The following is a 16,963-nucleotide window of genomic DNA, read 5'->3' as shown; positions in this document are numbered from 1 at the left end:
TTTTTATAAATCTTTTGTCCAACTAGATTAAAAATACAGACGTTTATATTTAAGTTACATATTTGTATGTACGCTTATTTTATTTCAGAAATATGCCCAACATTTTTATCTGTTGTTGATGCAAAAATGAACGTGCCTGTATATTAATATATGTATATGTATGATTATGTCTATGTTATTTGTATGTAAAAATGTAGGAGCGAGCATGTTTGTGTACGTCTGTGTGTTGGTGTCCGTGTGTATCCATGTTGGCTTTACATGGCGTTGTGTTTGCTGCCTTAACAAGTTCTGGTAAATCAACTAGACAGCCTCTCCACTCCCTAGTTCTGAGCCAGCGTCAGGCTTGATATTCTCATCGTTGATGCTGCCGCTTGGACTTGCGTCTGCAGTACTGCCAGGCGTGCCAACGCTACCACCATGATGCGTACTGCCACATGCGCTGCCCGAACCGTTGCCGTTGCCATTGCCATTTCCAGTGTGCCAGGTTAAACGTTCCTCGTAGAATTGTATTACGACTTGGGGACATTTGATGTTGGCCAGCTTGGCAGGCACTAGATCGGCGTGATCACTTCCCTTCCATTTCATCAGAAACATCAGATAACCGGAAGAGTCGGTAGCACCAAGGATTTTTGAAGGCTCCAAGCCACGATCGAAGCCAATCAGCTTCTTTTGTTCGTCTGTTTCTTCCTCCATGAATGATTTTCTCTTACTTCGTATTGATTCCGGCGTTGAAGATGTGGAAAGACGTTTTTTTGTCTCTTTTTTATTATTTTTTAATGATTCCTCGAATGTTGCTATTAAATCAGGACAATCCAGATTTTCGACCGGCTCCCAAGTATTTTCACTGCGAGGATAGCCCTTCCACTTCAAGTAGTACTCTGTGCGACCATTAACTGTGCGTTTGTCTTCTACGCGCTCTACTGAGAATTCGGCCATTGCAATTTGCTTTTGTTTTTCGGGAACTTTATTTATTTACTGTAAATTAAAAAATTTGTGTTTGAAAAAAGTGACCAGTTTCCCAATTGTTTGGTGTTTTAGGTGACCAAAATTTCCCAAATGTCAAAACCTCGTCTATCGAAATGAATATACCAGGGCTGCTTAATACAATCGATAAGAAATGCTTAGCAGCTGATTGCATCTACATGTAGAAAACGTGCGCGAGAAGCAAAAGTTTATAAATTAAATCTATAATAATTTGCTACGCTACACTACGCGTAAGAAATAAAGTAATTCAATATGGGTGAGTTTATCGCGGAAATGCAGGAGCGCCTGCTGCCGGAGTACGAGCAAATGAAGCTCTACCAAATATTTCGACCAGAGCAAATCAGGTAATTATTCACTACATTAAAATGATGTTTTAAAATGTGAATATAACATATTAATAATTGATTTTCAGGGAATGTATACGCAAACGAGAACGCCTATTGCTAAATATAGCCAAAAGCAAGAAAAGTATGTCTGATTATTTGGAGTTTATAGTCTACGAGAAGACAATGTATAAAACAATTACCGAAAAGGAAAAAATTGCCGGCATTAAGCTAACGGGCCTTAAAGCCTCCACTTGCACGCGTATTATGCGAATGTACAGGGAAATGTTGACTAAGTTTCCACACGAGCAGCGTCTTTGGGAGAATTGCATTAAGTTCAGCAAGAAGTCAGCGCCACAGGAGGTGGCTGGCATATATGAGAAGATGCTTTCGGTAAGTTGGCTTAGACAAAGACAACAATATATACACTTTGAGCAGTTGTCATGAATCGTTCTCCTTCTCATTTTCATTTAGTATCATGGTGGTGATCCACAAGTTTGGATCAATGCCGCAGTGTGGCTTTATGAATATAATCGTGCCAATATGCCGCGCGTCCAGGATATACTGTTGCGTGGACTTCAACGTCATCCCGCCTCCGAGTCGCTGAACAATTGCTTCTTTAATATACAGTTAAAGGAGGCCGCGCTGGCGGACAGCAAACGTAGCTTGGGCGACAACACAATCTCAGAGCAAGACATACAAATGGAGCGGGTCGTGGCCATCTATCGCAACAGCCTGGCCAATATTACAAACCTGGATTACTTCCTGAAACTGCTCGAGAGCTGTGAGGATCATGCAGAGCTTACTGCAAAGCTGCAGTTCGACATCATTGAGGATATACAGACAAAGTTTTCACGTGAGCCAGCGCTATGGGATGCACTGGCGAAGCGTGAGCTACGTGGCTACCATCTCGGTGATCTTATGAATATGACCGAAAACGAGGATGATGGCGAGCCGAGTGAGAAGAAGTCGCGCACGGACACCCAAGTGAAAGTGTTTCAGACGCGCTCGAAGAAGCGTTGCATCCAACTATGCGCAGAGGTGTACAAGACGGCAGTGCAACAGCTACAGACACAAGAAATGTGGAACTTATATCTGGACGCTATGCTGGCGCTTAGCAAGAACCATAAAACGGAGCGCGCCTACATCCAGAAATGCTTGGCGAGCGCTCTGCAAGATGGTCATCGCTCCAAGCTGATGCATTCGCGGCATTACGCCACGCTCAGCATGATATTGGGCAGCGATGAGAACGGCGGAGAGATCTGTGTGCGCATCCTGACCGAGGCACTGCAGCACGACGACTCGCTGCGCATGCACGAGCTGCTGCTAGCCGCCCACATTCGCAACGACGATGAGTCGAGCGTTCATAAACTGTTCAGCCAAGTGCGCCGTACGATGGGCGCCGCCGGACTGCCGCTCTGGCAGATGGTGATCGCCTATTATAGGGCGCGCAACGATAGCCAGGCCAAGCGGCAGCTGAATGACATTTACACACAGGCCTGCAAGGAGGCCTGGCCGGAATTTGCCGATCTGCGTTGCAGCTACTTGCGCTACCTCTGGCACGAGCACTCGCCGGCCAAGGCCCGTGACGAATATGCCAAGTTGGCGCAGCAGCCGCCGATGTCGCTGCAGCTGCATCGCGAAATGATCAGCCTGATAGAAAGCACCAAACTGAAAGTGAGTCCACTCTTAATGTTCCACACTGACATCTCCTAATCTATATCACTATTTATTACTCCACAGGATCTATCTACAATTAAGGCGTGGCGCATGTGCTACGAATTCATGGCCACCTACTTTGGCAAGAAAGAGCCAAGCGTTTGGCTCGAATACATTGCGTTCGAGCGGGATCATGGCGAGGCCAAGAGCATTGCCCTGCTTAGCCGACGTGCGCTCTCCACACTGGAGCCACAGTTTGTGTCTGCCTTCGAGGCGGAACGTGCCATGGCCCACGTTGGCATGGCCATAACCAGATAGTTAAGCTAACTCTAATGTTTTTTTAATTATTATTTTAGGTTTTGCCTATGCAAACAGATAAGTCTCATAAGCACTTGTTTCTTCTTTATCCGAAAGTCCTATTGATAAGGTGGGATAAAAATAAAACAATATTATAAAAGCTTAATACACATCGAATTAATTAAGTGAACGGCAAATATAAGTAGATGTATGTAAGAGCTGATAAGCATTGCCCAAAACTGTCATTAAACTTTTTCTTATCCTGTATGCATACATATGTATATCTCTATAACAATATATTCAATATTTCATGTATGAGTGTAAACTTGATATGCTAAAAAGCTTCACATGCGTCCATTTTAGTACTAGCCTGACAGAGAGGTAGTGAGAGAGAGAGAGAGGAAGGTACACGATATTGAGAGAGAGGCAGAGTGTGTGTAAAAGAGAGAAACAGCTAATAAATGTGAAAAGAGATAGAAAGGGAGAGGAGTTAGAAACACAATTATTTTTAGAGATTAAGAGGGAGTGACTAGAGATTGGGAAAACTGAAAAGAAAACTATGGGAAGGAGGTATGAACATTGAGAATTAGAAACATAAAATACTGGGAAGAGAACAAGAGAAAGAAAAAACAACTGAAACACTGAGTTTTGAGGCTGAGGTTTGTTTAAGATAGATAGAAAGAGAGAGAGAGAGAGAGAGAGGGGCATTGCATTGTTTAAATTGGCAGTAAGAATATATTAGAAATACGTAATTGAACTATATTTCGAGTAACTTTCTACATCTTCCATATAATAGGTTTGTAACTAATGTGTCCTTAAGACTCAACTCAATAATAAGAAACGCTCTTACATAGTCAACAAAAAGTTAAGTAACATTGTGAATGCTCTTCAATTTTGCAAAGTTATCTTCATAAATCATACAGTTTGAATCTGTCAGTTACTTAAAACTCCATAATAATATTAATACTTTGCTCTATATTTGTATAGTAGTAGCATATGTACATATATTATACAAAATATAATCTAAAATTTAATTTAGTTTTTTAGTTATTTACTTTAATAACACATATAAAAGGTTGGCCTTACATATGCAAATAAGTATGTACGTGCATATAAAAGTATAATATGTTAATATAGTACATCATATGTGTACACATGTGTTTTGTATTTGGCAATTAATGTTGATAAGAATTGAAGTATCTCTCCGTATTTGTAAATATGTATGCATACATACATGCATGCATACACTAACACATACCAATTGTCGCTGTCGCTGTCGCCGCTATTGCTGTTGATTTCGGCGTGACTGCGCTACGCCTCTGCCTGGATTGGCTGAGCTTTGAATACGCGCGCTGGCGTACCTTCGGTTCAGTCAGTTTTCGCACAGCGCTTGGGAAAGACGTGCACACGGTCAGCTGCGTGAAGTGAAGAATTAGTGAAAAACAATAATAAAGAAGCGAAACACAGACGTATTAACGGGAACGCCATGGAGTTTAACAATCGTTTGCTATTGAAGATCATTGAGCTGGTGAGTAATGATTGTTAACTATTGTAATTATACACACATGTATGTATGTATGTGTGCTATGTACGGTATCTATTCTCTGTGGCTGTATATTAATCAAGGCATACACATGTATGTTTGTATGTATGTATTTATCTACTATGCTGTGAGTCCTGTTCAAACTGTTCTCAACTCTGTGTCGCAGCTCCCTTTTGGGCTACATTTTCTCTTTACTTTACTATCGCACCGGCTGCTGTTGCGCGTGTTGTTTGCTCTTGATTTCGTTCTTAGTCAACTCCACCTTCTTCTTTTTCTTCTTCTTCTACTTTATTTGTTATTGTTGTCGTTTCTACCCTTGCATCAGTTGCCTTGAATCAACCGGTTTGCATTGCTCAGACTCGTTTTCATTATTGTTCATGACTTCATTTGAAGTTTTTTTTGGCAGTGATTGTTGTTGTTTTTTTTTTCGTTTTATTATTGTTGTTGTTGTTGTGCGTGCGTGCTTCCTTTTTTGTAACTGCGTAGTTCTCTAATGCGTGGCTGGCATTTCAAGTCTTTTGTGTGATCCCCGGCCTCAGCCCGGCCCAGACCGAGCCGGCATGATGTCATTAATCTGTTGAGATTGTCTGACCAATTGTATTAGAAGATGAGGAAGAAGAAGAAGAAGAATACAAAACAATAATGATTGGCCGCCGCGCTCCATGCACATGTGGCCACTGGCCAGAGAATCGTAACAACAAAAGCAATCAACTTGCTCCGACTTCCGCCGATGATGCTCTGCTATATCCATGATGTCACCGTTGCGCAGATTATTTGATTCGCATATTATATTTATTTACTTTATTCGCTTATTATATATATCGACGTCGACGTCGACGTCTCTTGATTTGCGACTGTCTGTCTGTCGGCATAAACAAAATTGTTGTTTATTATTATTATACAAATTGAAATTCAGCAAAATTTTACTGAAGATCGGATTAAAAAAACCAAATCTGGCAGCCCGCAAGTATTGTCAGCGTTCTGTTAACGGATATTACGCAGTCCAGTAACATGCCAGCTCGAACTCTCTTGGCTTTGGCTATTTCGGTGCCAAAAATGGGAAAGTTCTTTGGAAAATATATTGAAATTCCTTTAAACAATTCAGTTTATCAGCTGACCTCGTTTCCTAAATGTGTTTATTTTGCAAATTCGCAATTGCAATGGCAACGGCAGTTGCATATAGTACTTACTCGAGGCATAGATAGCGCCGACCTACACTCATTGCAGTCCAGCTGACGCATGCAGATTGCGGTTCATGGATCTAGAGTCTTATCGCCTTGGGATGACTGTGATGGCTGGAATCACTTTAGAATAACATTCGTATACTCATTTCGGCTAGCGTATGGAGTATATTGGTTTACTGCAATCAGCAAATGTGTTTATTGATCGAATAGATTGAATAATAATAATAAAAATATATTAGATTATATTTAAGAGTTTTTACGAGTTTATATGGGCATTATATAGTCGCATACAGCTGCCTGCAGTATTTTGACTTGTTTTTAAATATAGAACACTTGCCTTCTTAGTATTGGATGATTTCAGATTTCAAAAAATGTAACGAATTTGGCAATTTCGAAAATTTCGGGAATTTGTATATTCCTTATTATTATTTTATTTTCGGGTAGAAAGAACTTATTATATATTATATTAAACTAGTATATTACTATTTATATACCCCATGGAGGGCGTGGCTTGGATAAGATTTCGCACAGCTTTGCCTCTTGGCTGCTCCTCTAAGAATTCTTCATTCATATATCTTGGAAGCTTGTTAAAACTGATAAAATTGTTATTATCTATTGTACAGTTTTTTAACAAGGATTCAAATCAAATTAAGCTTGTCTATGGATTACTGTTTATGTACTCTATAGATAGGCCCATACATTATTTTATTATGTTTTGGATAATAACATTCAGATAAAATGGGGCGAGTATTATATCGTCGCTTATAGCCGCCTGCCGTGCTTTGAGTGGTATTTTAGGTCAGTCGATCATATTTAAATATAAAACACTTGCCCTAGTGTTTCCTTAGTGTTTTATATTTAAATATGATCCACATACCACTCATCATTGGATGATTTCACATTTCAAGTGAACAATTTGTCGCTTAATTTAACAACTGTTTTAATCTTGACTTTCAATTGAGATGCACGCATCTGAGTAGGAGATATAGCAGTGTATAAGTATATCATATATAACATATATACTATTCATTTATTTATAATTGAAATACTTGCATATATATGCAAAGTTTACAGGTAGATCGCGTACAGGAATCAAATCCGGAGCATCTCCGGGCTAGGGCCTTAGCCCGGGTCGAGTTAGGCATAAACAAATTGTTGCCTTGGCATGAATCAGAGTGTGATCAATTTATTAATACTTTGAGCCGTAGCTGGTTCTAGGCAAACGCCTAGATCTGGCCTTGAGTGCATAAAGGGACCACACCTTAAAGGTATATATATAGCAGAGCTCTCTGTGGGAATTGGCTGGCTAATTAAATGAAATGAAACTATATGGAATGGACTGAAGTGAAATCAAACCAAGACGCGCCTCAAGTCGCATTGGCACGTAATCGACGTCAGCGTCAGCCGATCACGAACTTGTGTTGCTTATGATGATCACGATAATGATGATGATGTCATAATTATAGCAAGTGCGAACTCGAACAGAATCATATTACGCATACGCCATGTGCGCCAGCGTTGGGGGCAGCCGCGAAAGGTCGAAGCTGCGGGCACTGCATTGAATAAACAATAATCGAACTAATGTGTGCGAGTGTGGCATAGCTAATTGTTAATGCTTGTTGTTGTTGCTGTTGTTGTAGTAGTAGTTGTTGTTGTTATTGGGTCATTTAATGAGCTAAACAGCAGCAACAATTGTTAGTAGCTGAGTCATCTTCATTCAATAATAGTGGAAATTCGCAACATTCTTTAGCAACAAAATATGATTGTTATTTGCTTTTGTATTTTTTTTTTTTTTTTTTTTTTTTTTTTTTTTTTTTTGGCAACGCCAGTCACGGGCCCCAAGGCACAGCAGATAAGGCGACGCATTTATTGTTTGCATTAGATATAGGTAAACAGAGGGACAGAGAAGCAGGCAGACAGACAAATAGACAGACAGACATGTTCATAGTGTGATCCATGTTCGAATCTCTATTCAAAGTTTTTCTCTTACTTTATTTTATTTGTATTTTTTTTTTTTTTTTGGCAATACAACAGCAGCAACAATTCTTGCAACACACTCGCAAATCTGTTTGCGAGCTAATAAATGTTTTAGCTGCGAATCTGTGCGCGCTATTTGTAGCGCATTTATTATTGTTCGCAATGTTAATTTATTTGTGCTGCTTCTTCTTCTTTTATTTCTCATTTGTTGTTGTTGCTTTTGGGGCATGGCCCATTGTTGCCAGCTCGGAGCAATGGCCATTGTCAATGGCATGTCGGCGTCATATAATTAATTGCTAAATGCCTTGCCCCGTTTACCCTACCTCCACCCTCCCCCCTCCCCCTCCCCACTGCCCCCTCCTCCTCCTGCTCCAAACTAAGCGCGTTACAAATCGTGGCTGATATATGGGCATGGCTCGCCTCGATCAGTTTTTAGTGCAATTGTTGCTTGTTTACTTTCCAGTCGCACAGGCTTAAGTTTTGGGCGGCCAACGGACGGGGCTCGTAGCAAGGTGAAATTTCAACTAACGATTCGTCACACTTAATGGAATACTAACTATCCAAATTGGTCATGAAAACTAGCCAAATGAATCGTGAAAACAGAGTTGAGAATGGGGTATTCCAGTGTGCAAATTCAGATGTTTTATTCGAATTTAAATTAAAGCATGTCATTCAGAAAGACAAGGGGAAGATTTTTGGTTAAAGGGAACTTTTGTATTCCCCTTTAGTTCCAAGGGTTTCAGGTAGTTTAATATGAAAATCATTAGCTTATCAAAGTTTTCCTATATAATACTGGAATTTTTTCAGAAATTATCATGAATATCTGTAGATAAGGGAATTTTGTATACCCTGTAAAAGAGAAAACAAATTCAGATATTGATTCAAATTCTAATATTGATTAAAATAAATCATTCAATAACTAATATTTATATCTAGAGTTAAAGCAAATCCCTATATGCCCTGCACAAAAACAGCCGAAAGGGGGTCCTTTATTAAGAAGGCAGAGCTTTTCTTTTTACATCTTGAGCCCATTAAAAAAGGGAATTCAGTTCTGTTATTATTAAAGTAAATCATCCAAGAAATAGAATTTTAATATGTATACTCGTATAGATGATAGATATTAGATATCTATCCCAAGCAGCCAAAACTTGTTATTACGTTATTCAAATATTCGCTTATATATTCATTATATTTCAAATATATGTTTAAATCAAAGTTTTAGACAGGCCAAGAAACATTCTTATAGCTCCCTAATTGCTATAGGCAAAATTATCTAATTTTTGTAGTAATTAAATGATCTAATTTTGAAGCAGTTTGAATTTGGGAGAATTTTCTTACAAAACTTTCGTCTTTTGTTTTCCATGTGTACGTAAAAGAACAAAAATTAATTTTTTAAATTTTTATGCATTTTTCATTGCCATGTAAATATTTTTGGATTATAAACAAAATTTGACAACAATAATAGGAGATGGTTCAAGCTTTTATGTTGGGTTCATGATATTGGCTATAAATTATAAATTTTTATGTAGTCGAGACGAGATGTTAGACATACTAAATTTAAATTCTAAAATTAGGACAGTCTGGAGCTATAGATGGATGTTTTAGATACATTGATGTTTATACAGTTTCGCCTTGAGACTTTGGGATTGTTTTCGTATATTATTTGTAATACTACTCTACTTAAGTTATAAGTAGTTATAAGTGCTCTGATGATGATTGGAGCTATATAAATGTAAAATTCCAGAAATAAACCTTAATATTTTCATCAAAATGATGGGGGCGTGTCAAGTTGTCTAGTCTCTACTATAGTCTTGGATTTGTATACCCCATCTGTGGAGAGAGCAGTGAATTATTGGTATACGAATAACTTAGCCAAAGATTCCCTGCTGCCCATTCAATTGAATTACACAAAATATCCGTACGGCAAATAAAAACAAATGGGCGTCAGTTCGTAATTTTATTTGTACTTTCCTAAGTTCTTTTTGCTTTTATCATCCAAATTTATTTGCTACTAATGGGCGTGAAGTAAACAATAATAAAACACATGCGCTGGCATTAAAATATTGGCTATATACAATATATACGTATCTGGATCCCTCTCCCTCTCTATAAATATATATATATATATATATATATATATATATATATATATATATATATATATATATATATATATATATATATATATATATATATAGAGATATATATAGACCGATATGACTGCATTATCTGCAACTTAATAAACATGCTACATTAATGACTTTTCGTCGTCATCGTTATTGTTGTTGTTAGCTCACATTACAAATCAAACAATTGCCAACTGTGTGTGTGTGTGTGTGTGTGCTAGCCTTGACAGGATATGTAAGCATGCCTCATCCTTTTAGCTGGCAATTAACGGCGTCTAACAGCGTTTCTAATTGATTGATTGATTGCCCCAGTTAAGCAGGAAGCGTTCCCATGTCATTTATATATATATACACACACACACACACACACACACACACACTCACACACCCATTTATATCAGCTATCTATATACATCTCTCTCTATACACATATAGCTTAATAGCTCCATTTGTTGACAATGGCTCGTCAATATTACGGCCATTTGTCATATCAATATCTAAATAATTTTCATATTTGATAAGCAAATTGGCTTTAGTTCCCTGGGAATTCCGTATGGCACTAAGTCCCGCGACTTAAAGCCATTATATTGTAGACTTATGATATAGAGCAGCAAGCAATAGGACCTGGGGCTTCTATATGAATGCGGAGACTTTACTCATTAAGTGTGGGGCACTCAAAGCGCAAAGAAATGAAGTGGATTTAAAATTAATAATAGATAAAGAGAGATAGATAGACATGCATATACATATGTACATATATGATAAAGAGACAGAGTAGATGAGTAAATCATAGAGAACCAAAATATTTCGATAAGTGTATTCAAATCTAAATATTAATATAAATATAACAGATATATAATAAATATAAGTATATTAAGGTTAGTTATATATAAATAATTATAGGCAGATAAAAAAAGATATTACATATATACATAAAACAATGGATACATATGTATAGACTCATATATAGAAAACAGAATAGATTGTTATCTATGTTTAAATAGATTTGTTAATATATGCATAGTTAGAGAATAGAGTTGATGGGCAGATAAACGAAAATAGTAATATTAAGAATATTTAGTTCTTTAATATTCGCTCCTTCCAAAATTACTGAAAAGCAGTTTTTTTTTTTTTTTTTTTTTTAAATTTATTTATTTATTATTATTTATTATTTATTTATATTTATTTATTTTTTTTTTGTGGATTGGTGTATAATTGATCTTAGATAAAACTTAGCTTAAAATAGAGTCTTTATTAAAATGTTTCTGTATTTTCAAGACTTACTCAGATAATTTAAAGACATGTTCATAATATAGGAAAAATCACAATGCAGCATTTTTGTTGCTAACCAAGAATCTCGTGCTTTTCCTTCTCTTTGCGTTTTCCTCTTCTATAAAAATGAGCAAAATGTTTGTAAATGCACTTTTCTACAGTTAGTAACTGTACCTATGTCTTTACCTATGTTCCTCAGTTGATTTTGTCTTTAACTCTGTTCCGTGTGAGTTTGTCTGTTCCGTCGTCCCGTTGTTCCAATGTTCCATTGTCCACTCGTTCGTGCAGCTTCCCGCCTGATCCAGTATTTTAAGCGCTAATCGCAGATCTTCACGGCGAGCATTATCATATTGATCGAGAGCGTGACGGATCACAGCTATAGCAGCCAGGCGATGCTCGTCTGTGGAACGCTAACCGGCTACCTGATCATATGCAGTGCACTGAGCATAGGTAATATCGCCCCACGATGATCCCACGCTGAGTTGCCCGCCAGCCTGACTGCACGAATGTGCCTTCCATTCCATTGCAATTGCAGGCCACTTGCTGGGCGCCAAGCTGGACAAGCGCATCGATATACTCTTCACGGTCTCCGGCTGTGTGCTGTTCGTGTCGACGGGCGCCATCATATTCGATCGCTGGATGCACCGCGTCGAGCTGACCAGAAACAAGAACACCATCCTGGCCTCCGGAGTGCTCTCCTTTGCCACCGCCGCCTTTTTTATAGTCGACACATTCGTCATATTTCATGCCCAATAAACGTTCGACAAATTCCAGCAATGCCAAACACATTATTATTATTCACTTGGAAATCTAGATGAATCATTGGGTCTACGTGTGCGAAATATAGATTTTAGTCACCAAAGAAACAACTGAACATATTTCTAATTAAAATTCTAGTGCCAACTATGCAATCTCGGGTTTCCTTTCTATATACAGAACTCTAAAGTGTGCTCTAGTTGGAAATGCCTGACTAGGTGATACCCTACATCCTGCGCAGAGCTGCTAGTCCAATCTGACTATTCTTCTTTTATACATACACACTCACATAAAGAGCGCCTGAGAGGAGCTAAGACATTAGAATTATGGATATTTCCATAATATTTAATCTAATTAGTATATAGAATATCTTGGAGGTTGTCTTTGTGTATTATAGGTACAATAAAAGACAATGGCTTATATTATGTAAAACATATTATATATGAAATATATATTATATTATAGTTATGATATATAAAATATTTTTCTTATAATATAATATTTTTTCTTATTATATATTTTGTGGTTTAATTGTATTCAAAATTGTACTAATAGTTTTTATATTCATACAGAAAAGCGAAATTAGTATATTGGTTTTATGCAATGTCCCTATTAAAACTAGACATTTCACAGCTCAAGATGCAAAAGATATGGCGGACTTACAATCGTGTCTATCCATAATTCCTAAAGCTTTATAGTTAGAAGCTTTAATATTAAATGAGTTATGTGGGACCTTCTTTATCGAGGATCAATTCACAATCTTTGGGGGAAATGAAAATAACGAAAACTTACACACCGGAACTGTAGAAATTACAGGGTATGTTTGTCGATAATAATACAAATGTTAAAGTGTAGGCAAATATGATGATCGAGTTTGACTATGTAGAGTTTTGCTCCTTTAATTCTTTATTTCTAACCGAAATGAAAAGGAACAATCGCACAATTCTTAAGATCCTTTAATTTCAATTCGATTCATTAGTAACTTATAATGAAAGTATTATAATAAGAGTTAAGTCAAGCAGCTAGATAAGGCAGACAGTGATATATATATCGATATTTTATATTCTCTGAAAGAGTCTAACGTCTTAGGCGGCAAACCTAACTTCTATTTGCTATTATTGATGATATATTTGATGTATTTACAGGGTATTGCCATCGCCTGTGTTGTGCTCTATGAGGTTGTTGGAGATCTAAGCAAGCGTCCGCTGATTGTGTGCGGCACCATTGTGGGCTACACAATCATCTGCGCCGTCCTGCTGATCGGTGAGTACCTAAAAAAAAAAACAGGAAAACTTTCTTATCTCAGATCTTAACTATCTCTCTTTCTCTCTCTCGCTGACTTATTACTGTGCAGGGCACTTCATCAACTCGGTTGTGGAGAAGCGTCTCAATGCGCTGCTCTCGCTGCTCGGCTGCATTCTGTTCGTGGCCTCCGGTGCCTTGGTCATTGATGAGTGGCATGATGCCTACGATTTCTTGAAGGATCGCAAGCGCAACGCCCTCGCAGCTGGCTCCCTGATGATCATCAATGGCGCCGTCTTTCTATTGGACATGCTCTCCATTTGCAGAACGTAAGCCCCAAAAGCAAACAAGGGGTATCCATGCAGAGAGCAACTGTCTCTCTGTCTCTCTCTACAAATATATCTCTAAATTTTTTTTTTATTGTGAATCGAAATTCTCATGGCTTCTGTGTGGGTCATAAAATGCGAATAATGAATCTTGTGTAAACTATATACATATATGAATATCATGTACACCCATCTATATACTATATGATTGTTCGTTTTTTTTTTTATACATATATACATAAATATACGTATATATGATAATATATATATGCTATATATATATGCTATATGCTATATATGATAATATCCATAAAGCACTTAAGCTAAATTCTGTTGCGCACGAAACAAAAATTTGCTAAACGAATATTAAATTGTTAACAGGAATCCATTAAATATATCTATATCTGTATATGTATTTGTTTAAGTATGCCTGTGCCTATGTGTGCACTCAGCTATAACTGCTAAAACTGTTGAATCTGTCTGAACTGGAAGTGGCGCATGTTTTTCCACCTGACCTGATGTCACCTGTCGCCAGCTGCGAGGCCGATCAAATCTCACCATTTACTCTTCATTCCATCCAACAAGCCATGCACCAAGATTGTCTTTAAATAAAATCTTATCATACGTACAAGCCTGGCAAAAATATAAATGATATAACGATTATATTCCCAACAGGATATCGAATATTTAACAACATTTAATTGTCAATCTGAAAACTGTATGTGTGTGCGTTTTTTTTTTTTAATAATATTAAATGCAAATTCACAAATTGTCCTGAATTGTTTTCCTAAGCGGGGCAGATGGCTGAGTGATTTAAGATTTCCTATATGCTTTTGTTTCTAACTTGAAAATTACAGGGTATTTAGCATTCGTTGCGCTGCTCATTTTGTTGCTTTATTGCCTTTGCTGTGTGTAACTTGTTGTTGTTTTTGTTGTTGTCGTTGTCTTGGCTACTTTGCTAAGCAATTTATTTAATTTCTTAATTTATTTTTTACTCATCTACCCTTTCCCGCCTCTCCTTACTCCCCTCCCACCCACTAACTAGGCGCACCGTCGTGCCCGTCTATAAGGAAGAGCCGCAACCGCCAAAAGACCCAGCTGAGAAAAATCGGTTTTAGAGGCAAACTAAATTTATTTTACAAAACAAAAAAACAAAAGACTTCAAGCTGAGTTGTGATTTAAAATAATATATGATTAAACGTTGTTTTTTTTTTTTTATATTGTGAACTAATTGAAATTAAAAATTTAATGCAATTTTTCATTTTGTATGATTTTTGATGTTTTTTTTTTATGGGAATTTTCTGTCATTTTAAGTTTTGATGCTGAAAAAACGGCTCATTGAGACGAGAGACATGTCAAACTTCAGACTGGCTAGAGGAAAATATGAAATGAAAATCTCATTCATTCACAACCGTCCGAGTTGGTTGTGCTGAAAAATATATTTTCATAGTTTTCTTTCATTTTCAACAGAAATTATAAAACCGTAACGAAAGTATATATATATATATGTGTAATATATTGATATAGATATATATTCCATTGTTCCCGTCTTTAGCAAAACGCGTCGCGATCAATTTGCATCGCGAATGCCTAAATTTTGGATGCTGCGTATCTGTATATATATATTTATCTATTTCGCGTGGCTCTACATTCGTCCACATGTATCTGAGTTTTGCAGCCAGCATTGGCCGCTTCGCGAGTCCCGCTAAGTTCTGGCAGCCGCACAGCCTCGTTGAAAAGATGCAGCAGGAGTCGGCGTACACTTTCCTGGCCAAGCACAAGACACGCAAGATGCTCCAGCCAGCAAATGCATCCGGACTGGCCTCCCACGAGGTGCTGCTGCTGCCGCAGGGACGAGGCGTTGCTGCAAACGGTGCCCACACAGAAGTCCAGGAGGAGCCCACAGAAAACGAACAGTAAAAGGATGTCAGGAAGGGCGAAGGGCGAAGGGTGAATGGCGAAGATTTAGTTTAGGGCGGCGCAAATCGTTTAATGTTCAAGTTTAGTTTAGTCGATGGCTAAAATAGTTACACCCATGAGCAAATAAAAATTAGCACTGCAATCGAGTTATATTTAATGGGCATAGGGATACGCCTATATCCTCTCATTTCATGTACAGTAGAATCAGGTTAAACCGACTGCGCTTATAGCGCCCGTATGTTTTTTGCGATGAAAATTCTGGTCCCCAGACAAAGTTTTATGAGCAAACTTATATGGTAATAGTTACTTCTGGGTATACCGTCGCGCGTCGTTATAACAGGATTCTATTGTATATATTCCTTCAGTTTTTTGCATGGCATGTTATTGAAGGCCTACTTCTGATTCCTTGAAATTGGAATCTATAATTTGAGAGTTTATCGATAAGCTTGTTTTTTTCTTTTTTTTTTTTTTATAAGATCAGCCAGAACGTCTAACAATATAGGTAATTTATGGAATATAGGTACTTGGGAAACTTATGCCTTCGATCAAGATATTACATAATCTATGCATATAGAAAGTATATATTCTAAAAAAAAAAAGACGTGCCGCTTTGGACGAAAATTCTATTAATGTATCGTATCTCTTGGTTCTATCGAGCTGTGCCAAGTCTCCTCAACGATTACTAAAATATTCAGAGAAAGAGATCAATGCAAGCAGTTCCTGTAACATCAATAAAAACTCTGCAAAGTTACGAGTTCTAATATTCTCTTCCCCAAAAAATCCATTTCCAAATAATCTTATGTACATGAATATAAGCTCTTCGTTTTTCATGTCAAATTTGTGACAGTTTATTTTATTTTTTGTCCATTTTTGTGGGAGTGTCAGAGACTTGAAATTGTTTGTAAAACATCTATTCGAATATATACAAAATTGACCAAGGCTACGAAAAATGGCAGGATCTGAACAGAGTCCAAAGATTATGGCCTGCGACTTTGAGATCAATGGCAACCTGCAAAAGGAGGCCTTCGAGCTGTTTGCCCTCGCTCAGGCGAAGCTCTTGGGGCTACGTGGCTACATCATGCAGGTGACCGAAGAAAAGTTCAAGGGTCAGCTGCAGGGCGAGGGCAAGGTGATCGAGGCGTTCGAAAACCTTATCAAGAGCGCGGCCGAATATGTGGCAGCCATTAAGGAGTTCATCATAAAGAACTTGAAGATTATCAAAGAGTATACCTATGAAGCATTCGAGATCAAGAAGAAAGCCTAAGATAGTGACTTGGTTATTATCTAATACATACATATATATTTTGATTAAATTATAGTGCCCAATGTGAATATGCCCTGTCGCTTTCTGTAA

General features: G+C 37.6%; 5 protein-coding genes and 1 long non-coding RNA gene across 6 annotated transcripts; 5 read left to right on the top strand and 1 right to left on the bottom strand.

The window, feature by feature from the left end:
• Positions 1 to 42: 42 nt before the first annotated feature.
• On the bottom strand, positions 43 to 1,062 carry HP1b (Heterochromatin Protein 1b). The gene has a single exon (XM_018016070.2). It carries the CDS (start codon positions 934 to 936, stop codon positions 301 to 303), a length of 636 nt encoding a protein of 211 aa, XP_017871559.1. The 5' UTR covers positions 937 to 1,062; the 3' UTR covers positions 43 to 300.
• A 31-nt stretch (positions 1,063 to 1,093) lies between these two features.
• LOC108619468 (U3 small nucleolar RNA-associated protein 6 homolog) lies at positions 1,094 to 3,530 on the top strand. The gene is made up of 4 exons (XM_018016063.2): positions 1,094 to 1,328; positions 1,397 to 1,700; positions 1,782 to 2,984; positions 3,051 to 3,530. The coding sequence occupies exons 1-4, from the start codon at positions 1,237 to 1,239 to the stop codon at positions 3,282 to 3,284; spliced, it is 1,833 nt and encodes a 610-aa protein (XP_017871552.1). The 5' UTR covers positions 1,094 to 1,236; the 3' UTR covers positions 3,285 to 3,530.
• Positions 3,531 to 4,619: 1,089 nt separating this feature from the next.
• Positions 4,620 to 14,462, top strand: LOC108619475 (protein snakeskin). The gene is made up of 3 exons (XM_018016072.2): positions 4,620 to 4,791; positions 13,267 to 13,384; positions 13,476 to 14,462. The coding sequence occupies exons 1-3, from the start codon at positions 4,750 to 4,752 to the stop codon at positions 13,694 to 13,696; spliced, it is 381 nt and encodes a 126-aa protein (XP_017871561.1). The 5' UTR covers positions 4,620 to 4,749; the 3' UTR covers positions 13,697 to 14,462.
• Positions 11,406 to 12,149, top strand: LOC149268013 (uncharacterized). Its single transcript, XM_089474188.1, has 2 exons — positions 11,406 to 11,815; positions 11,901 to 12,149. Exons 1-2 carry the CDS (start codon positions 11,758 to 11,760, stop codon positions 12,119 to 12,121), a joined length of 279 nt encoding a protein of 92 aa, XP_089330314.1. The 5' UTR covers positions 11,406 to 11,757; the 3' UTR covers positions 12,122 to 12,149.
• Positions 14,463 to 15,021: 559 nt separating the features above from the next.
• LOC149268012 (uncharacterized) lies at positions 15,022 to 15,751 on the top strand. Its single transcript, XR_016271042.1, has 2 exons — positions 15,022 to 15,181; positions 15,245 to 15,751. It is a non-coding gene; the product is annotated as an uncharacterized LOC149268012 (long non-coding RNA).
• A 658-nt stretch (positions 15,752 to 16,409) lies between these two features.
• On the top strand, positions 16,410 to 16,941 carry LOC149268011 (acylphosphatase-2). Its single transcript, XM_089474187.1, has one exon. It carries the CDS (start codon positions 16,559 to 16,561, stop codon positions 16,871 to 16,873), a length of 315 nt encoding a protein of 104 aa, XP_089330313.1. The 5' UTR covers positions 16,410 to 16,558; the 3' UTR covers positions 16,874 to 16,941.
• The last annotated feature ends 22 nt before the right edge of the window (positions 16,942 to 16,963 follow it).

Source organism: Drosophila arizonae, chromosome X (assembly GCF_054131065.1).
Source record: "Drosophila arizonae isolate 15081-1271.41 chromosome X, UAZ_ARI_1.0, whole genome shotgun sequence".
Classification (NCBI taxonomy): domain Eukaryota; kingdom Metazoa; phylum Arthropoda; class Insecta; order Diptera; family Drosophilidae; genus Drosophila; species Drosophila arizonae.
The sequence above is the reverse complement of the archived record's forward strand: the minus strand, read 5'-3'. Positions and strand labels throughout refer to the sequence as shown.

Excerpts from the sequence above, each read along its gene's own strand:
- HP1b (XM_018016070.2), bottom strand. The coding sequence starts at position 936 with ATGGCCGAATTCTCAGTAGAGCGCGTAGAAGACAAACGCACAGTTAAT.
- LOC108619468 (XM_018016063.2), top strand. The coding sequence starts at position 1,237 with ATGGGTGAGTTTATCGCGGAAATGCAGGAGCGCCTGCTGCCGGAGTAC. Across the intron at positions 1,329-1,396 it reads TTTCGACCAGAGCAAATCAG|GGAATGTATACGCAAACGAG; the intron begins GTAATTATTCAC and ends ATTGATTTTCAG. Across the intron at positions 1,701-1,781 it reads TATATGAGAAGATGCTTTCG|TATCATGGTGGTGATCCACA; the intron begins GTAAGTTGGCTT and ends ATTTTCATTTAG.
- LOC108619475 (XM_018016072.2), top strand. The coding sequence starts at position 4,750 with ATGGAGTTTAACAATCGTTTGCTATTGAAGATCATTGAGCTG. Across the intron at positions 4,792-13,266 it reads TATTGAAGATCATTGAGCTG|GGTATTGCCATCGCCTGTGT; the intron begins GTGAGTAATGAT and ends ATGTATTTACAG. Across the intron at positions 13,385-13,475 it reads CTGCGCCGTCCTGCTGATCG|GGCACTTCATCAACTCGGTT; the intron begins GTGAGTACCTAA and ends ATTACTGTGCAG.
- LOC149268013 (XM_089474188.1), top strand. The coding sequence starts at position 11,758 with ATGCTCGTCTGTGGAACGCTAACCGGCTACCTGATCATATGCAGTGCA. Across the intron at positions 11,816-11,900 it reads ATGCAGTGCACTGAGCATAG|GCCACTTGCTGGGCGCCAAG; the intron begins GTAATATCGCCC and ends TTGCAATTGCAG.
- LOC149268011 (XM_089474187.1), top strand. The coding sequence starts at position 16,559 with ATGGCAGGATCTGAACAGAGTCCAAAGATTATGGCCTGCGACTTTGAG.